The sequence below is a fragment of the Gymnoscopelus microlampas genome, assembly GCF_963454915.1.
Source record: "Gymnoscopelus microlampas genome assembly, chromosome: 15".
In the NCBI taxonomy this organism is placed as follows: domain Eukaryota; kingdom Metazoa; phylum Chordata; class Actinopteri; order Myctophiformes; family Myctophidae; genus Gymnoscopelus; species Gymnoscopelus microlampas.
Window position 1 is genome coordinate 37,788,748 of NC_139952.1, and position 27,969 is coordinate 37,816,716.

The 27,969-nt window shown below is 40.6% G+C and overlaps 1 protein-coding gene across 2 annotated transcripts; it reads left to right on the plus strand.

Moving 5' to 3' along the window:
• The first annotated feature begins 5,981 nt into the window (after window positions 1–5,981).
• LOC311061848 (chitin synthase chs-2-like) lies at window positions 5,982–27,489 on the plus strand. Of its 2 annotated transcripts, none has more exons than XM_084080545.1 (24): window positions 5,982–6,043; window positions 7,179–7,229; window positions 7,534–7,669; window positions 8,531–8,719; window positions 9,875–10,781; window positions 12,799–12,982; window positions 13,573–13,662; window positions 14,255–14,416; window positions 15,011–15,185; window positions 15,754–15,846; window positions 16,647–16,788; window positions 17,216–17,416; window positions 18,372–18,487; window positions 18,711–18,879; window positions 19,395–19,574; window positions 19,723–19,977; window positions 21,746–21,926; window positions 23,243–23,277; window positions 23,442–23,506; window positions 23,905–24,015; window positions 24,343–24,551; window positions 25,532–25,631; window positions 26,128–26,217; window positions 26,596–27,489. In XM_084080545.1, exons 2-24 carry the CDS (start codon window positions 7,204–7,206, stop codon window positions 26,701–26,703), a joined length of 3,924 nt encoding a protein of 1,307 aa, XP_083936671.1. In that variant the 5' UTR covers window positions 5,982–6,043; window positions 7,179–7,203; the 3' UTR covers window positions 26,704–27,489. The 2 variants fall into 2 exon arrangements, with proteins under 2 accessions (XP_083936671.1, XP_083936672.1); XM_084080546.1 differs by having other exon boundaries at window positions 5,997–6,043; window positions 7,537–7,669.
• The last annotated feature ends 480 nt before the right edge of the window (window positions 27,490–27,969 follow it).

A 27,969-nucleotide genomic window follows, 5' to 3' on the forward strand; every position in this document is an offset into this window, starting at 1 on the left:
GATTGCATGTTGATTGTACAAATGCTCTCTTTTGTAACCACGTATTACCACTGCTCTTCCTGGCTGGATCAAATCCCGCAGAGCTTTCTCTGTTTGCACACCACATGTTCTGTACCGAGAGGGCTGAGAGGGAGAACATCTCCTTTTCGGTACCGAGTAGGAGGACAAAATATAAAGAGCAGTTCAGTTGGGCCAGAGATATCGATTATGTTCTCGAGACAGTATGGACTGTTGAAATGGCCCATATGAACCTTGGTGTCAGAACATTAACAGGTGGAATACTTAACCACGTACATAGCAAACGCTATATAGCCTACAATCAGTGGTGGAAAAAGTACTTGATTTTTTTTTTACTTAAGTAAAATTTTCAATACTGCAATGTAGAAATACTCTGTTACAAGTAAAAGTCTGGTAATCAAAATGTAAATGAGTAAAACAAGTAAGTGCACAGAGGTGGGAAAAAGACTGCTTACAGCAGGTCCTCTTACAGGTTGTCAGTTGCCAGCGTCCTTTAAACAGTATGCCAAACACCAGTGTCATCTGAAAAGACAACTATGGTATTACAATGCGTGTACATACACCTTTGTATGAAATCTTTAGTTTCCTGGTAGTTTGATGCATCCTTTTTTGCAAAAGAATAGACTGGTGTGTTGTTGTGTTCCTTGGGAAAATCCTTTTAAAGTATTAATATTCATTTCCGTGTGATTTTGTGGAAGCTGAGTGAATTCATGCAATCCCTTTTAACCATTTTTCATTCAGCACAATGCGCATCTGATTGGCTGCTGCTGGTCTGGCACATGCTCACAGCAGTAGCTGTGTTTATTGTAATTGATAATCGATAGGTTTTTGGTTTACATGATCCTAGATTACTGAGGCACTACACTGTCTCTATGCATTTGATGTATTACCTTGTGTTTACCTTGCTTTCTGTAAATCGCTCTGGATTAAGAGCGTCGGCTAAATGCCTAAATTGTAAATTTGACATGCCTCCTGGTGGAGATTTGTGCTCCACTGAGTGCCCCTTTTTAGTTCCCTCTGTGATTGGCCCCCTCTGTGTTTCTTTAAACTAAAGCCTACTTTTCTCTTATGCAACATTATTTAGTGTTGAAAAAAGGGTTGCTTGTTAAGGTGTGTTAAGCACTGAAATAATTATCCCTATCCTTTTTTTGTATTTTTTACAAAAAATAATTTACATACAGTTACAAACTAGGGCAAGTGCTGCAGGCTTGCCCTAGCCTTAAGAGTATCCCTATCCTGACACACCTGTGGTATAGCCTACAGGAAATAAAAACATGAATAGACTTGTAATCTGTAATGTAATCTGACTGGAACAGTAAATCAGCAATGAAAGAAGGGTAGGTCTATTCCCCAATCCACAGATGATAAAAGGCATTCCCCAGATGATAAAAGGCATTTACTATCCCCATTCGGAAAGCATGAATTGGCATGACGACTAAAATTGTGGGGGGAAAAAAAGAGAGCAGGCCTATTTAATCACGCAGTGATTGACACCTGCTGCTTTGATGCCACAAGTGGGTTAACAACGACACTTATTTAAAACAGCTGAGAGCTACCACATAGAAAAGTAGTGCAAATGAACTACAAAATATGTTTATGCTTCTGGGGGGGGGGGGCTTTGGTAGCGCTACTACCCCGGGATAATCACTTTTGAATCGCTTCTTGAAGAAATACCGAACTCCTATGGATAAACTGAGGGGCCAAACACCCGACACCCCGGACCCCGGGTCCCCGGGTCCACCGACACACAAGAAGCCCAAAGGACTCCCCCCCCCCCCCCCCCCCCCTCAAAACAACAGCATTAGATGTTCTAATGTCCAATGTCTAATACCCTCTCGTTCATATAATAGCATCATAACACTTGACTGTATCATGTTCTTTAAATGTGTTAGTGTTGGGCCTTAGCTGGGACCAGAGCCTTGTATTAGGTCACGTGGTTCATGTAAACTGGAAATAGTTACAAGGAGCTGTAGACTTCAGTGCATTCCATAAACCTCCGGTTTAGGGCTTTGTCACTTCTCGCCAATAGATAGACGGCTATGTAGAAGACCTGGCCCGATGAAGTGAACGCGAGTGTCAGAACTCTCTCTCTCTCTCTATGGGTCTGGCTGGGACATGTGAGATTCCTTACATAAACATAAAAAACTAGTTGTAGGCTACCGATTTATAGGGGCCCAACTCGTGCAAAAACCAGGGCCTGCTCTATTCATAAAAAGTATAATAATTTCTTGATAAATGTATAATAATATATCTGCAATAAATAGGTCAGCACCTGATTTTAGTAAATACAGTAGATCAGCTTACAGTATGTGAGCTACGGATGGGGGGCGCTATTAAAGTTTATGTTGGGGAGACAGATCACAGGCGAGGTCACGACAGAGTCAAAGAAGTAAAAAGACCAGATCTATGGACAAGACAGCTTGGCAAAATGGAGTACGGCAAGAGTTTAAGTGGAGCACCTTAAAGAACGCTTAGAAAATAAAAAGCACCTGTGCAGTTTGTTCAGTGCGCTTTTCTGTGCACAAACTGAGACCAATGCCTCAATGTAATTGAGAACGCTAATGTTCTGGCATCTGCATCCATGATCTGACCTAAATGACGAGTTAGACCAGTGTTTATCAACCCTGGCAATCGTCCCAATTTTGGTCCGCGGTTACTGCTGAGGTGTGCCACGCCGTTTGAAGAAAGTGTAAACCCAGCCCCTCGAGAACAATAGCGGCCATCGTCCGTCAATCGATACGGCCATCATCCGTTTCACACTCAGCCACGGCCGAGTCCATTCAGTGTAGCGACCATCACCCATAGGAATGCAAATATGTTGTCCTACCTGGTACTGTATAAAAAGGGCACAGGGTAGGCCTACATGCTTTGGCACTCAGTATTACTAAACGTGGGTCGGAACGGGTCGATAAAAAACATATGAACGTCGTACCTGCTAAGAGAGGCTGTCCTGTCCCAAAAGCCCATGTTATAACCTGCCATGATGAATGTCCAACAATAAAACAATACATAAGTGTTAGTTTTCTTATAAAGTGCTTCTAAATCACTCCAGTGTGTTTGTGTCAACGTAATTCGTGTAGTTTGTGTTGTGGTGTTTAATTACTCCTCCACGGAGAGAATCTCTTTCAACTTCAAGCGTTGTGCCTCGATATAACCGGAAAACTCGCCCCAAAACACGCTCGCCCCCATTTCTTTTCGCGGACCAGCGGTTCTTGTATTCCTGTATTTGTTTTACTGAGGATAAGGTTAGAAATAAGTTTACGGTTAGCCATATTATTAGTTTTACTGAGGTTACGTTTAGGAATAAGGTTAGGTTTAGGCATATAGTTTAATGAGGTTACGTTTAGGAATACCAGGTGAATATCACCGGATTTCCCCGGGGGTGACTGTTTTGGGGCGAGAGTTTTGGTGTTCGTCTGTAGTGGGCAACAGCGCATGCGTCCGCAATAATGCTATCAGGATCAGATTATTAGATATTATTATCAGATATTAGAAGTATATTGGGTACCAAATATACTTAACAAAGAAGAACTTGAAGTGACCCAAGTGTATATATTTGTAGGCCAAAGATGTATATATTTGTAATGGTCAAGGTTTCTTTATACCTGCCCAATAAAAAATCTCTCTCTCTCTGTGTGTGTGTGTGTGTGTGTGTGTGTGTGTGTGTGTGTGTGTGTGTGTGTGTGTGTGTGTGTGTGTGTGTGTGTGTGTGTGTGTGTGTGTGTGTGTGTGTGTGTGTGTGTGTGTGTGTGTGTGTGTGTGTGTGTGTGTGTGTGTGTGTGTGTGTGTGCGCGCGCCCTGGGATCGTTTGGCTAAGCCAGGTGTGCCTTGGCACAAAAAAGGTTGATAAACACTGAGTTAGATGATGAACATAATTCCGTTCAGATCTTTTATTAAGCCTGAAGACGACACAAGCCCAAAAGGACTGCTCCGAATCCTCCTAGAATGGTGAACTGCAATAGTGCAATCTGTGTTTCCCAATGTTTATGTAGCGCTGCAGCCAGGGACGTGCAGAGAAAATTAGAGGGGCAGGGGCTGAAATGTCCAAAAGGCCAGATCGGTCTGGCGACTTAGGTCGCCGGCAAAATTCTTTTGACATCGCTAGCCAGATATGGAGGAATATCTCATTTTACATTAACACTATGTTTATTGTTACTCTTGTGTCTGTGTTTTCTGTTTTCCTCCCCGTGCCTTTGTCCTCTTGTCTATCATTGATAATAATAATGAATTGCATTTTTATGGCGCTTTTCTAAGTACTCAAACTTACTCAAAGAGCTTTACAATGGTTCATTCCTTCATACATTGGGAGGTTAAGCGGCAAACAGTCAACGCCAGCGCCCTCACTTCCCACATTCAGAAACCAATGGTGGCAATGCAGGGTTCAGTGTCTTGCCCAAGGACACTTCGGCATGTGGACAGGAGGAGCCGAGATTCGAACCGCCGACCCACGGATCATCGGACGTCCTGCTCTACCTCCTGAGCCACAGCCGCTCACACATTCATTCCCAGGTCCAGTCCATGGACTCATCATTCAATAAGCATTCAATATAATAAGATATTTGCAGTTATTAAGTAAGAGATGCGACATATGGCATGGATTTATACTCAGAGGGCATTTCTTTCAACATTAAGGCTGCATTGAAGTTCAGGAGAGTTTGGAAAAGGAACAAGGACAAGAACAGAATAGATAGGAATAGAACATACATCTTGTATCATTGTGCACAGACGTCAGTTTCTCCGATAAAGTAGTTGATGGTCATCGTATCACGGATAACAATATGCTTACGTAAATGCATGTGCATTACTTGATTTTTTTTACTTAAGTAAAAGTATCAATACTGCAATGTAGAAATACTCTGTTACAAGTAAAAGTCTGGTAATCAAAATGTACTTGAGTAAAACAAGTAAGTGCACAGAGGTGGGAAAAAGACTGCTTACAGCAGGTCCTCTTACAGGGTGTCAGTTGCCAGCGTCCTTTAAACAGCATGCCAAACACCAGTGTCATCTGAAAAGACAACTATGGTATTACAATGCGTGTACATACACCTTTGTATGAAATCTTTAGTTTCCTGGTAGTCTGATGCATCCTTTTTTTGCAAAAGAATAGACTGGTGTGTTGTTGTGTTCCTTGGGAAAATCCTTTTAAAGTATTAATATTAATTTCCGTGTGATTTTGTGGAAGCTGAGTGAATTCATGCACTCCCTTTTAACCATTTTTCATTCAGCACAATGCGCATCTGATTGGCTGCTGCTGGTCTGGCACATGCTCACAGTGGCAGCTGTGTTTATTGTAATTGATAATCGATAGGTTTTTGGTTTACATGATCCTAGATTACTGAGGCACTACACTGTCTCTATGCATTTGATGTATTACCTTGTGTTTACCTTGCTTTCTGTAAATCGCTCTGGATTAAGAGCGTCGGCTAAATGCCTAAATTGTAAATTTGACATGCCTCCTGGTGGAGATTTGTGCTCCACTGAGTGCCCCTTTTTAGTTCCCTCTGTGATTGGCCCCCTCTGTGTTTCTTTAAACTAAAGCCTACTTTTCTCTTATGCAACATTATTTAGTGTTGAAAAAAGGGTTGCTTGTTAAGGTGTGTTAAGCACTCTAATAATGCTGAGTCAAGCAGATGAAAATCACACATCGTGACAAGTATTTTCCACTGTACCAGCACATCTGTATGACATAAAAGTTATGTCAGATACATGTGCTGGTACAGAAAATACTATGTCAATGTCACATAATAGAGTTATTATTAGAGCATAATAAAGTAGTTCATGTGGCACTTCCTGGTGGGAAATGTGTCCACATACACTGTAAATTTGATACCACATAAAAGAATTCAAACACTTCACAATGACTCTTCTTCTTTGGCTTTGCCTTTTATGGTGTTAACAGGGGCGTCACATATGCAAATACTGTGAATAGAACAGGCACTCACATCCAATTTAGTGGTATACCTGGGGCAAGCACACATCTAGGGACACTGCATGTTTTTCACAGGCTCTTCTAACAAGAAAAAAGGTAAGAAGTATTTTAGAAAAGTTTTGCGAATGAGGCCCAAAGCTTGTTTTATGGTGATAGGATGTACAGGGAACGTGAACAGCTTATTTATTAAGCACTACTTTGTTGCAGTGATGGACCATTTGGAAATTCTTCATGAATGTAAAACTGTTAATTTAAAGGTAGGGTAAGTGATTTTCTTTGTGTTAAAAAAGCTCTTCTAGTACTCATTGCTATATAGACTGTTTGTTCAGTAACAGGAGTTTACATGTCTCTCCAGCTCTTTATTAAACAGAAAATGCATTTTCAGGTCCGGATACCAATTTTATCTAATCAGGATAGAGAACAGGATAGAGAAGAAAGGATAGAGTCAGGATACAGATTAAACAAGTGAAATTGGAAGTGATGACACAAATAAATGAGCAGACACAATTAGAACTGGAACACTATAAAGAAATTCAGCTGATAAATTGGTACTCTCTCCTGATTGGCTGAAAAAATGTTTTCTGTTTATTAAAGAGCTGGAGAGATAGACCCCTGTGACTGAACAAACACTATAGCAATGATTACTAACAGAATTGTGTGCTTTACACTTAAAACAACATATCGCTTACCCTACCATTAAAGTTTGGGTAAAGTTTTGTCACATCCTGGAAACCAGAATTGTCAGTGCCAAGGGCATTAAACAGCGTAGGTGTTTTATTCTGTTCTGGAAATGTTTCAAAATGTACATTAATTGATGGGTGTGATTGGCTGCTGACAGTAGAATGGAAACATAGAATGATATTATATAGAGCAGTGGTTTTCAACCAGTGGTCCGGGGACCACCAGTGGTCCTTGAGGGAGTACCAGGGGGTCCCCAGCAAAATTAGTTAATAGCATCACAATCATTTTTAACCACTTAGCTTTGGCTATTTTTGAAAAACCTTGAAAAAAGTGTGCACATCTTTGAATATTCATATTTTTTTAGAGCGAAAATTAACTTATATCTTTGCTTCTGGGGGTCACAAAACATTTTCAAATGGGGGTCCGCGGCCAAATGTATATCAATTTAGGGGTCCTTGGCATGAAAAAGGTTGAAAACCACTGATATAGAGTATTAAGAGAGGCATTCAGCAAAGCAAATATAAATATTTATAACTCATGTGTTGCTCAGGACACGGCCATCATCCATAGCTGGCATGTCTGAAGAGAAGCACATAGTGAAGTAAGTGCGCCTTTTGAATATTTGCCTGCACACGCAGTCACGCACGCACACACACACACACAGACGGTATACTATTTACAATGTACTGTATATGTGACATGCAGGGAATATGGATGATGTCATTGCAGCAAAGTCATTGCTAGTGTGTGGGCACACAATAGCACACAAGAAATAGTCCTATCATGCAACTAAATATACTGTATTTCTTCATTTGTTTCCATCCGTTGTTTTGTTTTTAAAATCAAGCAACACCTTTTGTGTTTAATAGTTAACCAGTACTAAATGTTAATTCTTTATTCATTAGTAGACCTTGGGACACTTGCCGTCAGGTGCCAGTGGTCCATGATGAACAGACGCCCTGGAAAGGGATCAAGTTGCTTAAATTTGTCACTCTGTGTGTGGTGACACTGCTGGTGTTTGGATTGGCGATATGCAGCAAGGTACAGGATTCATATTCAGAGAATGTACAATATAAAATATACAATATGTTAGTATGTTTTTGTGTAATATATATGTCCAAAACTGTCACTTTTCAGAATTCAAATTCAAAAGCATCAAAAGTAACAGATCTACAAGCTCAAAACGCGTCGCTTCGCGCCGCGTTTCGAGCTTGTATATCTGCTACTTTTGATGCTTTTGTGTGACGCAGTAGAATGGTCCAGTAGGGCGTTAATTTACGAAAAAACACAAAAAGTCAGAATATGGAGATAAAAGGTTTCTGCCCGACATCTAGCCTGGGTGCCAGCCTGCTTCGCTACGTTCGGCGGATTTTTTTTTCTCGCTGCGCTTCTCAGTCTGGAATGCCTCCTATCTCCAGGAGGCGGGACACAGCAGCCAAGGTTCGAAACCTACCGTGGCTTCTGATTGGTCTGTGGTGCGGGGCGGGACAAAAAAAAACGGTGTGATCGTTTTGATTCGTCATTCGTTTGAACAACATCCAATCAGCAACGACGTTGCCTAACGTAACAGTAGTTCCAGTGTAGTTCTACAAGACGAGTCAATCGGGGGCATTCCAGACTGATAAGCGCAGAGAGAAAAAAAAATCCGCCGAACGTAGCGAAGCAGGCTGGCACCCAGGCTACCCGACATCAACAATACACAGTGTATAGCGACATAGGTTTTTCAGAAAACTGTTAGGATTTAGAAGGCATTTGTAGAATCGGCCTCAGGTCTTAATGGGTTAATGCTCATTCGGTGATTTCATTTTCTCGTTAGATACTGTGGAATGAGTGGAAACTAAATAACCATACAGTAAAACTAATTACATCAGCCTGTTTAAAATGACAATGGTGCGTTTTCAGACCTCTCTCCTGCTGCTCGTCACGTTGTCGAGTAAGGCCATGCACACGGTCCCAGTGGAGCACAAACCCTTGATCCTGCTGTGCGTGGGATGTACCTTGGTCACTCCCAGCATCCTTCTGCTTTTCAAGAGCCTCTGGAAGGCCTGCTTCAAAACCTCCAAAATACCAGCCAGAGCGACCGCTGTCTTTGTAAGAAACGTTGATATTAATCCAAGTGCTTGAATTGCAAAATAGGTATAGAGTACAAAGGTGAACACAGTAGAACGATGCCCTACTTGTAATAACTACTGTATGTATGCAGTTAAATTTCAGCGATGAAAGAGTAGCATGGCATATGGTTACCAGTTGCATTTTGTCTCTCCCGTCTTCCTTCCTATGACTCAATTACACAGTCATTGTCTACCTCTCTCCATCTTTCTCACTGTCTGGGTCATGTGATGACAAGGTTTTGGGGTTGTGTGTGAGACTTTATAAGTATGACAAGTCACAGGGCAATGGAGGGAAGGAATGTAATACAGGATTCTGATTACATGTATGGTGCAACCAGAGTAGATAGGCTATTCTTTGACACACTCATAAGGGGGGTATTTGAGGAGGGGAGGGGCATTTCTGCCATTGTCTTGGAGGTGCAAATATCACAGGTATCAGCATTGCATTTGTGAGACGAAACGTCTTCGGTGTTAAAAAGTAGATACAGTATCTTTTGCTGTCCTATAGCGCAAAATTATTCCCGCAATCTCTGGGTCAATTGTGGAGGGTTGGCCACCACACCATTAAAACTGATATAGGCCTACAAGATAACCCGATCCTTGCTACGAAACGTTTTTTGTGTGTTTAATCGCAAGTAAAGAAGACAGGGTGCAAGATTTGTTTCTTTGATGTCGACCCCCAGGGTCTTCTCTGACGTACCTGTGTACTGAGAACACTCATAGGCATAATTATTCCCTGCACGACATGCGCGTGGTCGTGGGTATACGCTAGTGCGTTTTCAATGGATGAAATGGTTAGTTGACTGACTGTATACGCTTTTTCCCCAAAAAATCTGCACTGTATACGGCGTATACTGCATACTGCGTAACACGGTAGAACACACCACTGTTGTAAAGTACAATTAGAAAGACTGGCAAAATATTAGTCCTCCATGTTTGGTTTTCAGGGTCACTGTGACACTGAGGGCCGTATTTTGCGCGTCTTAAGTACCAGGTCTTATGACTTAACTTCGGAAAATATGTGTTTCTATAACATGTATTCTTGTCCACCTCATTAACCTATTCTTGGGTCTTCTCCTTCTTATTATAATCTTCCTCTGATTCATGCTTTTCTCCGTGTTCTTCTGATCTCCAGGTTCTCTTGATAGACGTCCTGGTGGCACTGGGTTCAGCTGTCCTCCTCATCGTGGTGATGCCGTCCCTGGATATCATCACCAATGTGATGCTTCTTAATAGCATTGCCCTCCTTTCCGCTGTCTTCCAGGTGGCAGCCCAGTGCTGTGCTAGGGAGAGGAACCGTTTCCTTTTGCCACCTATCTCTGCATTCCTTCTCATCCTGCTGGGACACGTTCTCTTTCTCCTCTCACTGCTGCTGGACGAAAAAAGTGAAGAGATGGTTCTATGGTCAGGCGTGGCTGTTTTCGCGACCTTCTTGGTTTCACTCAACTGGTGGGAGAACTATGTCAGCTTGTTCAGCAGCAGCAGGAACAGTATTGGTACTGCAGTGGGTGCAGGTGGACAGGGCTTCTTCTACCGGTTGTCTGAAGATTTAAAACACTCCCAGAACATGCAACATATCATGTCCAGCCTCATGAGGATCCTGGTGACGGCTGTTGTGCTTGGAGCATTTGTCCCTCTGTCCGGTAGAGAATGGACCTCGCTCGCCACCGTCCCTGATGACGTGAAGAAAGTTTCACTTACCCTCACCGGGGTCCAGCTGGTCTCTTCGGTCCTGTGTCACTGGTTTGCCGTGATGGCCTGCAAGATGCATGCCATGCGGCGGAGTTTCCTCCTGCCCATGTACCTCGCCTCCCTGGCCGTTCTGGTTCTTTTTGTTTGTCCGGTGATGATTTCCTTTCAGAACCACAGAACCGACAACAAACTGGCCCATAACTTCACCTTCACAAATTACTGCAATGACACTGTTCGCGTTTGGAACCAAGATCTGCAGGGCGGTTGGTTCCAATCGTTGGTCTTGGACACGACGCACACTTTGTGTGGTCGAGACCTAACCCAGGTGACCGAGATGGTTCTGTTGGGAGGTATGAGAGTAATAATTGTCAAGAATTTGCTATTTGTACAAGTTTCATGTTCACAAATACAACTGAGAGAACTTGACTCGACTCTAATTGCCTTTTTTGGTTTGTAGATCTGCTATTTTCACTAGTTTGGGTCCCGGGGAGACCTCTTTTGAGTCTCAAGCTAAAAGGTTTGAGAACCACTGGTTTGTCAGGTGGATGACACCAGTTTTAGGGCTTCATGTGGAGAATGAGGAGAGAAGTAAGACAGGCATAAAATGTGGGGGTCAGCATTAAGTGAGTCTGTTCGATGATTGATGATTGAAAAAATGGGAGAAAGATATTCCGATGTCGTCAAACCTTTTTATCAAAGTCGGTGACTCTCTACTGCCGGTAACAGTAGAGAGGGATGGGGGCAGGTAGAGTGGGTTTTAAGGAAGGAGGAGAGGCATAGGACTGATACTGTACAGAGTGAACGAAGGAGTGAACGAAGGAGTGACTGAAAGTGGGAAGAGGTCACCTGAGACGTGTTTGCACAGCTCTGAAGGATTCAGATAACCAAGATGTGTTCATTTTGAGATCAGATTTTGATGTAGTTTTAGTCATAGTCTTTTCAATGAAATTCCATTTGGTTTGAGTCATATTTTATTCATAGTCTTTTGAATAAAATTCCATTTAGTTTGAGTCATATTTTAGTTATCTGAAATATTTTAGTTTTAGTCTAGTTTTAGTAGTTGACTAAATATCATAAGATCTTAGTCGACTAAATCTACAGTTGATTTAGTCGACTAAAATCTATTTTAATCTATGATGGCATGGTAATGCCTGATTACCGCGACGGCCACGTCTTAGTTCTCAGTTCTACTGGATCTCTTCTCTACTAGTCCCTCCCTGACATTTTAGTCTAGTTTTTATTTGTTGATGAAATTCACAGTATATTTAGTCATAGTTTTAGTCATCATAGCTTAGTTTACAGTGAAACACTGCACCTGAGACGTGTTTGCACAGCTCCGAAGGATTCAGATAACCAAGGAGCTGGCAGATACTGCGGTGCTGGCTTGCAGGAGAGACGGCAGCGACAGTGAAGCGACAGTGAATGAGGATGTTGCTGAGTCAGTCTAGTGGGCAAGGAATCAGGAGAGGGACGAGAGGGGAGGATAGAACAAAAGAGAGAGAGAGGAGGGGTTTTAGAGAACTCAGTGACAGTTTGAGGTTGGGTTTAAGAGTGGAGCCAGAAAGATGGATGAAGTTATAAAGTGGTGATCTGAGACACCAAGGGGAGTATAAGAGAGATCAGAGGGATAGCAGAGAACACTGGCCCCAATACATCACCACTGGCAGCCCTACGTTGGAGGAGAATAAGGAGATAAGGAGAGGTTAAAGGAAGACAAAAGAAAAGCAACATGAATATCTGTTGGCAGGTGCCATCTTTTGGGAAGGAGCTGAAAAGAGCTATCCAGTTATTCAAGAATACAATAGACATGTCGTTTGCCCTTATATCAATGAACATACAAATGTACAAAATCAGCTGTTTCTTAATTTCTCTACTCACTTTGAAGCACATTAACCCATTGAGACCTGAAGCCGATTCTACGTGTCTCCTAAATCTCAACAGTATTCTCAAAAACGTATGTTTCTATATCAGTGGTGCTCAAACTTTTTCATGTCAAGGACCCCCAAAATGATATGTATTTGGCCGCAGACACCCATCAAAATATTTTGTTCCAGGGACCCCCAGAAGCAAAGATTTGAGTTAAAAATGTTCGCTTTAAAAATATATATATTCAAAGATTTGCACACAGTTTCACGATTTTTCAAAAATAGCAGATCTACAAGCTTGTAGCGCGGCACTCAGTGCCGCGCTATGAGCTTGTATATCTGCTATTTTGGAATAGCCAAAGTGTAAAATAATGCTTTTCAGCTCAAATCTAAAAATGACACCAGGTTCCAGGTCTTAATCTCTGAAATGTGCATCACTTTAAATAGATTTAGTCTGGATGGTATCATGTTTTAAAGGCACTCTATTGTACTTGTTCTATAGGTTCAGCATTGGCTTGGTGGCTGGGTCTTCTGCTGTCCACCATCTACATCAGCTCTCTGAAGCTACAGCGTATCCAGAGGACCGAGCATCTGTTTGTCAGGAGAATGTATGAGGGAGCCTTTCTGGAGCAGTCCATGCTGCTCAACACACGCTTTGAGATAAAGAAAACTGGGACGCGCAAGTTGTAAGTGTGTGTGTGTGTGTGTGTGTGTGTGTGTGTGTGTGTGTGTGTGTGTGTGTGTGTGTGTGTGTGTGTGTGTGTGTGTGTGTGCGTGTGTGTCCATGTGTGCATGTCCGTGCGTGCGTGTGGGTGTGTTGAGGGAAATTGTACAGTATATTGTGCATGTGCATGTACAAGAGCTCTTCTCACGTCCCGACTTGAACCCTATAATGGACCCGTGAAATTTGGTTCCACATTTCTTTTTTACGACAGACCTGTACCCTAACGGACTCGTTCCGAGATCTGATTGGGTCTGAAATGTTTTGATCTCAACCCCCTATTTGGACCCGTGATATGATCTGAGATATTACAGAACCGACCCGACAGACCCGACAAACCTAATAATTACATTTGCTAATACAAATGCTATTCCACCAGTAGGTGCCAGTTATACTTATATCTAAGGCTCTGATCCGACCCGGACCCAATTGACCACAATAAAACACAAACCCAAACCTGTACAGGTCTCGGGTATTTTCTCGGTTCAGGTAAACCCGTGAAGACCTCTAGAATGTACACTTTCTTTTCTATTTCTTCATAAAATCTTGTTCTAGTTTCGCAGACTCAGTGACAGTGTTCGTGTGTGCAACCATGTGGCACGAGACTTGTGATGAAATGATGAAGATTATAATTTCACTATTCCGGTGAGTTATGTTATTATAACACAAAATTGATGAAACAATAGTCTATGAGACAGACTGTTGGCACAGAATGTTTTTGAATGCTTCCGCCTAACAATCAGTACAACGGAAACGCTAAGATTTTTTGTAAAACAAAGCGGATATCCACCCCCAAATTCAAATACGTTTCGGCTTTTTTTTCTTTGATTGAATACAGTACTTTAACAGTTTGCAAATAGTACAGAGGAACGATTTTACAATGATTGTTAAAAGGATAACACAAAAATCTGGTGTTAAGTTTAGAGGACTTTACTAGACCAGTTTGCAGACAGGTGCTCTTTTATGGCGGCTTTGAAGGAGGGTAAGGAGTTACACTTTTTGATGTTTATTGGAAGGGCATTCCACATTTTGGTGACATAGCAGTAGAACAAATTTGACCCCATTTTTGCGGTCTTGTAAAGATTTCTAAATGAAAACCGAATTAGTCAAAGGTCTAAGCCTATCCAGCTTGCTGCTTAGCAGAAAGGGCATTTCATGTGATCAGAAATAACATTTGTACGGCAAACTTGTCATGAGCATCGTCTAAGCATCTCTGTTTTCGTACCTGCCCCTACAGGTTGGACAGGTACAGACCAAAGATGGCTCCAAAGACTAGCGATGTGAGCTTTGAATGCCACGTCTACTTTGATGATGCTTTCAAAGACGTGCCAGGAAGTCAAGGACGCCATGTCAATGAATACGCAGAGGTCCTTGTGGAGGTCATCAAAGAGGTGTACAGGTAAAATGTCTTCACATTTTAGTCAATCATAAAAAAAGATTCTTTGACTTCTATTTGATGTTTGGGTGTATAAAACTAATGTTTCATGCTATGTATGGTCAGTTTTCTGAAATACTTAATAATAATAATAATAATAATAATGTTGCTATACTGTATCAGCGGTTCTCAAACTTTTTCATGTCAAGGACCCCCAAAATGATGTATTTGCCCACCGACCCCCATCCAAAAATATGTTGTTCCAGGGACCACCAGAAGCAAAGATTTGAGTTAAAAAATGTCCGCTTAAAAAAAAAAAATGCATTCAAAGATTTGCACACATTTTCACGATTTTTCAAAAACAGTAGATCTACAAGCCCATAGCGCTGTGTATTTCTATTTTTGAATAGCCAAAGTATATAATATGGTTAAAGTGGTTAAAATGATTGTGACGCTATACTAACTACTTCTGGTACCCCTCCTCCCCAAGGACCCCTGGGGGTCCCCGGACCCCACTTTGAGAACGAATGTGCTGTATTAGCTAAAATCTAAAATGACACAGATGCTTTCCCGGATTGAACGGGCCATATAGCTAACTGTCTTTGATTTGGTGGTCAGTATTTTCACACAGGTCAGTGGGAGACTGTTCACATTCAAGCCACCGATACCTGCACAGCGGCTGATGAGGACACCGTATGGAGGTCGCCTGGAGGTCACAATGCCTCACGGGAACAGCCTGGTGGTTCATTTTAAGGACAAACACCTCATACGACATAAGAAGAGGTGGTCGCAGGTATACAGATTAAATGCTTAGAGAGAAGCAATCTATCCACCTTTTCATGGATTGACCCATTGAGACCTGAAGCCGATTCTACATGTCTCCTAAATCTCAACAGTATTCTGAAAAACGAATGTTTCTATATCAGTGGTGCTCAATCTTTTTCACGTCAAGGACCCCCAAAAGTATATGTATTTGGCTGCAGACCCCCATCGAAATATTTTGTTCCAGGGACCCCCAGAAGCAAAGATTTGAGTTAAAAATGTTCGCTTTAAAAATATATATATTCAAAGATTTGCAAACATTTTCACGATTTTTCAAAAATAGCAGATCTACAAGCTCGTAGCGCGGCACTCGGTGCCACGCTATGAGCTTTTATATCTGCTATTTTTGAATAGCCCAAAGTGTAAAATAATGCTTTTTAGCTCAAATCTAAAAATGACACAGTTCCAGGTCTTAATGGGTTAAATAGTTGATTGAGCAATTTGTGAAATAGGATAGAGGTCAGGAAATGCTATTCATTCTTTCAAAAAATATTTTTGTTTTATTTCTCAATAAAATCTGTTGGTTTATTGTTTTATAGGTCATGTACATGTACTACCATCTGGGCTGGAGGCTAACAGCTAAATACTGGATGAATGGACGGAATATGAATGAGCTGAAGAAACAGATGGAGGTACGATAAGTAGAGAACACACATGCACTTATATCAATAATACAAATACTAATATTACTACTACTAGTACTACTGTTAATGTAATAGGTAATGTAATAATAATCCTAATATAAATGCGCAAAATCTCTGCGTGTGTGCGTGTCTGTACTGTAGTTCAATGGTTCTCAAACTTTTTCATGTCAAGGACCCCCAAATTGACACTTATTAGTCCGCGGACCCCCATTTGAAAAGATAAGCCAGGGACCCCCATAAGAGAAGATTTTTACGGCTCTAGCAGTGATTCTCAATCATTGTAATTTAAGGACCCCCCCAGTTTGACATGCATTTAGGCTACGGACCCCCATTTAATGGCATTTCTATCTCTGGGACCCCAATTCATATTGTAAAATCAATGTTAATTTAACTCTGAGAGTGTACAAATGGAACCAAATGGACCCGTTAGGGTCCATTTGGCTCCATTTGTACACTCTCAGAGTTACAGACCCATAAGGGTCCATTTGGTTCCTATAAATCATTTAGCTGGACCCATAAGGGTCCATTTGGTTCCTATAAATCATTTAGCTGGGGACCCCCTGGTATCCCCTCAAGTACCCCCGGGGGTCCCCGGACCCCACTTTGAGAACCAATGCTGTAGTTCACACATCTCGAGGACTGTTCGACTTTACAAACTATACATTTCATAAGTTTTCTTTTACTAATTCTACGTGTGGTTTCAGATTCATGTACATTTCCATTGAACATTAAAAAAGAAGTTAAGAATTGATAACATAAATGTTGTAACCCCCCCCCCCCCCCCCCAGTTAGAGAAACAGAATACTTACATCCTGGCTTTAGATGGAGACACAGACTTCCAGCCATCTGCAGTGATGGTGCTTGTAGACCGACTCAAACAGTACCCACACGTTGGTGCAGCCTGCGGACGCATCCACCCCACAGGAACAGGTTGGTACATGGGAAAAATAGAAAGAAACAATTAATACAGACAGTTATTTCATTACTACAGTGATTTGTATATTGAGCTATAATAGAATAACACATGTGTTATCATTTAGATAATATCTGTACTGCAGTTATTTATTTTGGGACCGCAATGGAATTGTCTTCTGACTTTTTGCGCTATCTGGATAATTCTACTGTACTATGCACCTTGGTATCATGCATTTAAATCAAATCAAATACAAAAATACACAAAATAAGAATAGAGCAAATACTTGATTGCAATGAACTAAAAAAAACAAGAAAAACAAGATACGATGAAGTAAGGCAAGCAGGCAACTCATATTTTAAAGTACGTTTCAAAAAAAGAGGGGGGGGGGGATAATTTATATGTATGTCATCATGTCACCCAAGCTCTGTCTCTCTCCATCAGGTCCCATGGTGTGGTTCCAGAAGTTTGAGTATGCAATGGGACACTGGCTACAGAAGACAGCAGAGCATGTGTTGGGCTCTGTGCTGTGTAGCCCAGGCTGTTTTAGCCTGTACAGAGCAGCTGCTCTCATGGATGATAATGTCATGAAGACATATACCAGCAAATCTACAGAGGCCATACACTATGTACGCAATGACCAAGGTAAGGGAGATGTCATGATGCTTATTTTGTGACAGGGGTAACCAGTCCTACGTTTACCCGACGAAAAGTGGGCGTTTCTTCAAAATGTGGGCGTTTCACAGGACTTTTTGATGATTGGTGGTTCGCTATTGCTGTCCAAGTTCCCATGCTCCCATGCTCGAAATCTGTGACCGCACAGATTTCGATATCTATCTATCGTTTATTCTACGTATACCCTTCTGTTACTATCCTTTGGTCTAGGGAATGAAGGACCGTGACATAAGGTTGGCAAGTGAAATGTAGTTTTATTGTTTTGACCTTTTTTTTTTGTACAGAAAGTGACACAATAATAGTACGGTTTTACATTAATATGTGAATTAAACTTAAATTATATACACATGGAAAAATGACCCCAGTGCAAAATCAATAAATAAATATAACAAACTTACCCCCCAAACTGCTTTGAAACCCCTACTTAACCTAACCTCTAACAAATCAAAATTACATGAATTCTCTTCCTAATCTAATTTACCTAATCTAACGCAAAACAGGTGACTGGTTCACAAAAAGCTGGCACTGGTGGTCAAACACTCTCCACAACAGGGTTGTGGTTAAGCTTACTCCTTTAGAACACCCATTACTTTATCTCAACACTACTTCAGCAGGTTCAACTTAAACAAGGTGTCACAGATATTATAAAATACAGAGGGTTACTAATCAACAACATGTAGCAGCACTGACAGCATGCCACACACTGCTAAAAAACACAGGTGTTGCCAGCTATTAAGTAGGGGGAAGGCGTCCTCTGATTGGTCCAACTTCTGATTGAAGGTCTCCTCCCAACCAGGTCTTCTCCCATGCAGATCCTGAACTGAATGCATGAGTCAGTGGACTACCAGAACTGTGCAATACATAAAATCATATAAAAAGAACCCTCACATGTGACACCTTCTCTGTTCTTTTGTTTTCTATTCAGGTGAGGACCGTTGGCTGTGTCTTTTGTTACTTCGGCAGGGATGGAGGGTGGAGTACAACTCTGCATCTGATGCCTATACCAATGCTCCAGAGGGCTTCAAAGAGTTCTTCAATCAGGTGAGGGCTAACTAGTTCAAGGCAAACCTTTTCTTATGTGTGTTATTGCAAACTAACATAATGCAATGATGTTATTCGCGATAACTTATGCTCAAGTGTGCACAGTGCACTGTCTTTACTTGTCCATTTACCCTGTTGTTGGTTGATTAAGAGTTATTGCTGTTCACTCTGATCTTTCATTTTGTCACTTTGCTAAATGCCTAAAATTATTGTAAATTCCTAGCGTCGTCGATGGGTCCCATCCACTATGGCCAACACTGTGGAATTGCTAGGCTCCGGCTTTCTGACATCTACGAGGAACCCATCCATCTCTAGGCTCTACATCTTTTACCAGCTGATGAGCATGGTTACAGCCACACTGGGGCCTGCCACCATGTGCATAATGCTTGCAGGTTGAATTCTATTTTTTATTTTATTTTATGTTAAACAGAGGAAATAATGTATTTATTGTTTAGCAAAACAATAAAGATAAAGAATGGTTTAATTATTTCCACACCCAAATAATTGCTTGAAGTAAAGACAAATGAGGTATTCTTTAATGTGTACTTTTTTAATTAACAATAATTTGAAATTGCCACATGAATCATAGATTGATTTATTGACGACTATAAAGAAAAACCCAGTTCTGTACAGTTTAAGGGTAAAAAAAAAAACAGTATTTGGGTATACTCACACTGCATGCAATTTTGACTTACAAAATATTGCACCAATCAACTGAACCAAACCTAATCTAGACCAAGCCTATACATCATCCACTCAATCAAAACTGCAAACCAATCTACTTTTAAATCTCACCTAAACAAAACTAACTCAATCTTTACGAGTTCTCGCTAACGCTCTGGATCAGAGCTAAGTTAAACTCAACTACTGTACTTTTTATTTATGTATTTATCTATTTTTCTTTCAGGAAGTTTGACATTGATGTTAAACCTAGAATTCAACGGTGCATTGATCCTGTCAGTAATACCCCCTGCCGTCTACCTGGCTCTCTGTTTCAAGCTGAAGTCAGATACACTGGTCACTATTGCTGCCATCATGAGTGTCTGCTATTCTATATTCATGTTGGCTCTACCCATGATCTTAATAGGCAAGTAGTGATTAAATTGCAGATTTGATGTATACGTATAAAAGAAAAGAGAAATATTTTATTTATACTTTGAATAATAATAATCTCTATTTCTTTAAGTATACTCTTGTTTTCAGTGTTTTATTTTATAACCTTACTGTTCTAACAGACACCATGATAAGCGAAGACACCATTTTGAGTCCCAGCAGTCTTTTCTGCATCTCCATGGTGGGAATATGCTTTGTGACCGGGCTGATGCATCCTCAGGAGATGCACCTTTTGGCCTACGGCGTCCTCTACATCTTGTGCGCCCCCAGTGCCTACCTCCTGCTGATCATCTACTCCATCACCAATATGAACAACATGTCCTGGGGTACCAGGGAGGCTGCACCCTCTGCTGGGGCACAGAGGACTGCACCTACAGGTAGTTACCACAGTAACTACAGTAGTAGCAAACTAGAATTTTCGCAATTCTGGGAAAGTGCAAAGTGTGGTTGCGCCGACGTGAGTCGCCATTTATGGATGAACGGTAAGGACTATCAAAATTCCGTTTGAATATGTTTATCGCATGGGCCCAGAGATCATGTGTACCGATTTTTGTGAAATTTGGAGAAAATATGTGGGAGGAGGAGCTAAAAGTGTGTTTTGAAGAAAATTCAAAATGGCGGAAAATCTATCCTGACGCAAATGGGCGTGGCCTATATGGGGAGTTGCGTCATGACCCAAGGAATCTAAGGAAAGAAGATTTTTATTCTATGACCTACGGTTCAAGAGTTATAGGCCAAAACGTAAAGTGGACTGTTATTATAGTACCACAATTTCGGACTAAATTATGAACCTCCCTTCCAAATCTGGTATCTTTAGCTCTTACGGTTTCTGAGAAAAAAATCTTGAATTTGAGTTTGTTCACTTTTCCATTAAAGTGGATGGGGAAATTTACTGCACTAATAAATCAATATCAATTAAACTATTTAACCAATCTCTTAGCAAAATGCAAGCGCACGATTCCCAGTGAAGCCGTTCATTTTGACATATGGCACTAAATTGGGGGGAAAAAAGTGGGAGGAGTAGCGGTTTGAAATAAAGTTTATCTATAAATAAATAAAGTGGGACTATTACTATAGTCTGGTTGCAACCACACTAATTAGCAGCTGGCCTGAACGTTATATTTTTATGGCGTGGCGCTGACTGGGGTCAAAGGTGCACAGCACACCGGTCCTTGCGAGAGGTGCCAGCCTTACGGATTAAACACCAAAGAATAAAAGAACATAGCCGCACACTCGTAGCTGCCGATGCCAATAATATATTGTGGCCACAGAGAGACTGAAAACACCAACGTTTCTGACAGACTAGGCTGCCTTCTTGGGGTCGGTGCTGAATGGGCCAGCCATATAGAATAGGGGTTGTCTGTATCTACTGTATATGTATATCTGTCTCTACAAAAGTAGATAAAGGGAAGAAGCAATCCGCACTCTCTGTAGAAGTCTTAGGAGTATTTTTTAATAATGATGATCGACAGCAGCAGTCGACCAAACAGACGTGTTTCGGCACGCTGGCCTTTGGCAGTGTTCTTCCCTGTATGTATGATCGGAATCTGCACACAGTTTATTCAAGACCTTCTCAAGACTGTCCTCTAGTTGAACGTTGAAGTGAGTCTATAAAAGTAGACCAATCACCCCGCCACATGCATGCAGCAAACCACACAGCTGACGCTGGTTTGTGCCAATAATCGCTCATGGACGACCTTGGTCTCAGATTGTCTAAGATGGGGGACGGAACCGCTCCTTTTGTTTAATGTGATAACCTATTCCATCCACCACCACATGCCTATGCAGACGGCCCCCTTGTCGACATGTGAGGCCATTGGCTACTTGGTGCGGACACTTGCTCACCTTGCTTGTTTTAAAGTGGTTTAAAAAGTGATGCATTTTTTGTTAAATCCTGCACATACAGTACACAAGACGTTCATTCGGTGAACCAAAACGAGCGCTCCTCTTCCCCTGCCAACCGAGGAAAAGCTAAATCATCCCACGTATACATTGAACCACGTTTAGCTCAGCTTCGCCAATCACAGCTACAGTATGTTTGTGCACACAGCGAAGAACAAGGCCACGCTCTGTAGGCAATGTTACAGTATATTAGACCATTAAAAATGTAGAATAGTAATCTGACATTTTCTATTTCTTTTTTAGTTTTGGGTAGGAGATTCCTCCATGCCCTCCCAGATACAAGTACAAGCTTGACCAAATGCTGTAACTGCCTCTGCTGGAAACCTGGCAAAGAGAACATGGTATCTATAGAGGTAGTGGAGCCTGTGGACGGTCCCCATCCCATTGTAACAAAGCACATAGACTGTTCTCTGGGGGAAGAGAGGCAAGTACTCATTGTTGGATAATGGGCATTTAGAATGTAGACAATGTCACAAAAAACATTTATGTTGATTTGAAAAAACTAAACTAAACAAAAATAACATAGAATTTCTGTTTGGAAATTGTCTTGTACATCATCAAGCACCTTGCAATATACAGGAATGTTACTATAGAGTCTAGATATTCAGGGTACAAGACAAAAAAATACGGAACAGCATCCACAGTACCGCAACAGATTGCCGGGGGAGTGATGATTTAGCAACTTTAACCAGGTCATAAAGGTGTTGATGGATGTTTTGCTAGTTAGTAGTGGATGAGATATGTTGGCTATGATGTTCTTGTGATTTATTTATTATTGCTTGTGATGTGAATGAGGTGATTTAGACACATTTTACATGTGAATTATTTTAATGAGATAAGGACTTGGTGAATTGCTCACGTTAAAATTAATTAAATATAATATGCATGTAAGCTGGTAAATACTGTATACTATAAATACAATTCATTTAGACACTTCAGCTCAGAAATAACCAGACCATTTATTATCCATTTACCATTTATTAACCATTACCATATATGCAATGATATTGCATTCAAGTTTGGCGGTGTGACTCTGCTCTTGTGATATTAAAGATTCCCTGTGCAAACATGACACAGATCTTCAATCACAAAACCCCCAGAGTAGAGCATAAATACAGTTTTACATAAACATTGAACCTTCAATGCCTAATTAAACTACCACATATCATAGTACAATCCATAGAACCACAGTACAATACACAGAATCATAGTATAATCCATAGAACCACGGTACAATACACAGAATCAACCTATAACAATACGAACTAAGTGCCACAGGGAGGAGGCCGGGGAGGTGGAGGGAATTTGAAACCTACAGCTGTACAACCTGCAATGACAGCTAAGCATGTAGAGTGAACAGAGAGCAGAAAATGCTTAAATGACCCGCCAGTGTTGCACTGTGGGTATAAGGGCGTGAGTGAGTTGGCTTGTAGCGAATGAGAATGCCAAGAGGTTGAACGTTCTGCCTTAAAGGAGTACAACTGAATAAGCGAATGGGGGGGGGGTCCGGGGAGTGTGAATGAAGTATATAAACATTCTGCCTTCCGTGTCTACATGAACTATCGTTACACTGAATATAAATAACAGCTAGAAGGAATACAACATCTCTGCAATATGCACGTACAGTAACAGCCTATAACAGCACTATATGTTGCACTGATTAGAGTCATGATGACAGTGATATTGTAAGAGCGATATCATAATATAATAAAATATCACTTTTATTTATTTTTGCCTCAGGGAAGAAGATCCTCCTTCGACACGTGTTCACCAAGGTAAGACCACAGATATTCCCTCTACGTGCTTAGAAAAATCACATTGAATTTTGTCATAGACAACATAAAAGGTCTTCAGATATCAATGATGAAATATCCCTTTTCTTCTTTATGAATTACATAAATTAATACTTTTGTTTCTCCCTCTTTGACTTTGACTTCAGACTGGATCATGCAGTTACAGACCTTGTCTGATGAGATGTCCCTACATGAACATACACTTGACACAGTGAGTGGACCATTTTCATTCTATTTTTTTACCCCCTTTTTTCTCCCCAATATAGTCATTATGCCAATTAATTCCTCCCCACACACATTTGTGTGTTCACTGGTGTTGTATCCTACTGACTCACCTGTGTGCCTGTGAGGAGCCCCCACCAGGAGGACGTAGAGCCTTCGTCCTACTCCTCCTGCCCAACACTCCATGCTAACAGGTGCCGCCCCAGCCCGTAGGAATACGTGCAATGATATCACGCCCTGCCCGGCTTCTCTCCCCCGAACACGGGCCAATTGTGTTTGAATAGACGCTCGACAAAGCCAGATGCGCCACGGTGGACACCTGACAGTACAGTAGGCCTACAGTAGGCGTTGCACCTCATTTAAGAGTTACTTTGTGTTTCTCCACAGGATGAGGAAGAGTTTTGGAAGGAACTACAGAAGAAGTATCTTGAACCATTGGCAGAGGACAAAGACAAACAGACAAAGATCAACAACAGCCTCAGAGAACTCAGGAACAAGGTATCAAAATGTCCTAAAATGAAGAAACAGAGTGGCAACTTGAAACATATTTATGGAAACCTTTTGCATTATCACATCCATAAATTGTGGATGATATGCAGTGTACATTGTGCACCACAATGTACACTGATTAATAATTGTATATACAGTATTTAAAGGATTGTGGATTAGAGCTGCAACAATCCCCCTTTCTTTTTTTCTTTCTTTTAAACAAATGGAACCCTGACCATGTCCCCACTGTAGAGTGAAATCTCATTAATAATAGACTATATTGGCTGGTCTGTGGCCACAAGCATAAGAATGTAATCTTATTTTTCTGTCATGCAGGTGTCTTTTGTGTTCTTTTTCGCCAACTCCTTGTGGCTGGTGGCAGCATTTATCCTCCAGTTCATCAACCTGAAGGTTCCTATCCCTAAGCTTAACGAGACTCTGGAACGCACCGGGGAGTACATGCACATCGACCCGGTTGCATTCATGTCTCTCTTCAGCTTTGCCTTGTTGATTGGTATTCAGTTCTTGACCATGCTCTATCACAGGTGAGCACCTCTGCTTCACTGGATCAGACACGTTTCTTTGTTTCGCTCTCAGTAATTATGTTCTGATTCAGTGTAAAATTATCACACCTCATAAAATGTCATAAGGAAATTGAAAGATTGGGCTCAGTACAGAATATACATCCACTGTCAATACAGTATATGCCATTTCCACCTGAGGACCACATTCAAACACAGTGTTATCCTTGGTATGATTTATATTGTATTTTACTTGTGTAAAGTTTATACCAAATAAAATCCATCAATCCATCAATCCAGAATCAGAATTTGCCCAATTAACTTGACCTTCTTTGCGACTTTATTGGAAATAATTAAACACACAGCATCATCAATTAAAAGCGTCATATGGTATAAACCAAAAAAGACGTAGCTTTTAATTGTATTTTTATTATTTAAATACTTTGAAGGTGAAAATGACCCAGCCACCACACACATCGACTAGTAATTGTAACCAAACTGTTCTCTCACCTCAGTAGCACCATAGGTTTGGGCTTTGCCACAAAACTAATGTATTTCCAACTGACGAAAATTGTTGACACGAGTCCTGTCAACATGTTTTAGTAATCATATCAACAGGATTGTTGTCACGTGTTATAATTTGTCTTTGTTCACCAGTGACCACACACTGCATCTGTTACAAACACAGATTTTCAAAATATGTAAAACGTATTTATTGTTTACGATACTGCTATATTATACCAGAGGTGTACTTTTATTTCAAATGATTTTCGATGATCTGTGGCCCTCTCTTGAATGATCTTTTGATTGATTGAATACTTTATTAACATGTGTATTAACTATACAGATAGTACAGTCAAAGGATAACACAAAAGCCCCAGGAGGCTTGTTTCCATTGTGGTCCATCTAGAAATGTAATGTTTTACCAATGTTTTATGCCCTTGAAATCCATACTTTTTTTAAAAACATTTTTTTATTTAATTGTCTGTTTCTTGTCTGTCCAGATTATACACATTGATCCATTATGTGGCCTTTGAGGACACTGAGTCCAAGTCGAGAAAACAAGCTAAACAACATCTGGGATATTTACCACCAGACAATGAGGTAAACTACTGCAACTATTACACTCAATGGCAACAAGTAGTATTCAAACCATTGTCAAATATCCCTGTTACTGTTTATTGTTAGACTTTGATTTTCTGAAGTAACAGGTGGATGGAACAAAAAAATCACAAGTTTTCATCAATTAAAAACAATTACAACATTTTCCAAAAGTACTAGGCTACATAAATAAAATGGAATAATCAAATAATGTCCATAAATAAGTGTAAACACGTTTAAGAAGTTGTGAAAATAGCGGATCTACAAGCTCACAACGCAGCGTGAAGCGATGCGTTGTGAGCTTGTAGATATTTTTACTAGTTGGGGGCCCGGGAAAACGTCTCATTTCTCTTTTGGTTCTTGAGCTAAAAGTTTTGGGAACCACTGTGCTTGAGTACCAAATTGGCAGTTAGCCTATTGCCTTTTGGGGGAAAGCATCAACCATCGGTGTCATTTTTTACTATTTCAATGAATAATTTACTAATTCTATTTGATCCAGGTCCATCCAACTCTTTCCAAGATCCTGAAATCTAAGATCCTGAAATCTAAGATCCTGAAATCGGACTTTGAGGATGTATCACTATCTGAGGTATCATTCCTAAAACTATACAATAGCATTTCAGGTAGAAATATGTTCTGAAGTCCAGTGGCTTTGTGAATTTAACTTTTGATGATTGACAAAAGATGGCACAGATATTTTCTGCTCTGTAGTCACGTAATTCATTTATTCAAGAAAGGTTCAACACAAGTACAGTACAAACTACTAACACAAGAATGGACAGTAGATCCTTTCTTTCTAGGCTGTTTGACTAACTTTGTCCTCTTAAAAATGATGTTTAGGTTCATTCTGTCTTATTCTGTCTTATTAACTTGTTAATTTAGAATGTCTGTTAGTTTCAAATTTTGTTTTGTTCTGTAAAGCACTTGCCACTTGGTGATGTACATTGTTTATCTCTTTTTTTCGTAGATCCCGGACTCTGACTTTTACGAAGCCACCACTGACATGTCACTCTCAAGCCACTACAGCGGGTCCCATGATGGATCGAGCATGGCGTCATCAATCATAATCAAATGAAGATCACACACATAGCAAACCTTTGCTAGGAGCGAGGTTTAGTTGTGACTTCTGTAACAGAAAGGCTCTCTGATGATCACATCCCTATCCTGTGTGATCCTGTGGCCTTGACTTTCCTTGTGTGTAAACCAGGGGTTCCCAAACTTTTCCATGCCAAGGAGGACCCCCAAACATGTATAGCCTCTGTCTGCTGTCTGTCAGGCTCCTCCACAACAAGTGTTTTTATTTTATTTTCTGTCTTTTCTTTTCTTTTTGTTGGTCTAGAAATGTCCAAATCAAAGTATATTGAGAAATGTCTGTCTCATCACCTGATTAATGTAACAAATTATGTTCTTTTTAAAGGAGCAATTCACTTCTCCTTTTTTGTATTTATCATTGCTGCATATTCTGAGGAAGGATCCAAAGATATAAATACATTTGTTTTGTTTGTTGTGCATAGATAATGTGATTTTGTAAAACTTCATATACATTTATATAGCTCATATGTACTTTTTATATTTGGTACAGTAAGTGCAAGGTCAGTGGAGGCCACTACGTTTCCAATGTCTTTGTGCTTACTTTGAATATAACTTAAACTTATATACTATACGGAGGAGGTGGTCACCTCTATGCAACGTAGTACAGTGGAAAGGAGAAAAACATATACGTATATCAGCTGTTGTCAGCAATGCATGTAGAAGAAAGAAGGTCTTTGACATATACACTTTAGCGGTTGATGAAACCACCCTCATGCACTCTCTTGCCTATTGTATTATAAAATATTATCATATAAACTATTTGTGTGGGTCATTTATATTTCGGCATACAGGTCATCATCTTATAAAAGGACCATTACCACATCGAGTCTGATATGTGCAATTGAAATACCACTGTAAAACTCAATAAATGCAAAAACATCATATTCACGAGTAGTTTAAAAATGAATTGGGGGTACAGTACATTTCACTAAGTACAGATACTCAAAAATAAATACCAACATATGGATGCAGTTCCATAGCACGTTCATGTCTTATTTCTACCACTGGATGGCAGCAAAGACCATTTTGTCCCCACATACAGTCTATCGTGCCAGGAGCGTTGATGAAGGTTTCCTAACTTTCGTTTACGCCTAACCACAGATTACAAGAAATCACGTGGTTCTCATACTTGACCTCTCACCATTCTCATTTTGGATACCATGTGTTTATTTGATATGCATGCAGGAGCAGGTTTGGGTTTCACAAATCAAACGGGTTATGCTGTGTACACTATGCAGGCCATTTCTAT

What these genes read in the sequence shown, in the direction of transcription:
- LOC311061848 (XM_084080545.1), top strand. Translation starts at nt 7,204, where the DNA reads ATGTCTGAAGAGAAGCACATAGTGAA. An exon ending in GTCATCAAAGAGGTGTACAG is followed by an intron (nt 14,417 to 15,010) that starts GTAAAATGTCTT and finishes TTTGGTGGTCAG; the next exon opens with TATTTTCACACAGGTCAGTG. An exon ending in ATTTACCACCAGACAATGAG is followed by an intron (nt 25,632 to 26,127) that starts GTAAACTACTGC and finishes TATTTGATCCAG; the next exon opens with GTCCATCCAACTCTTTCCAA.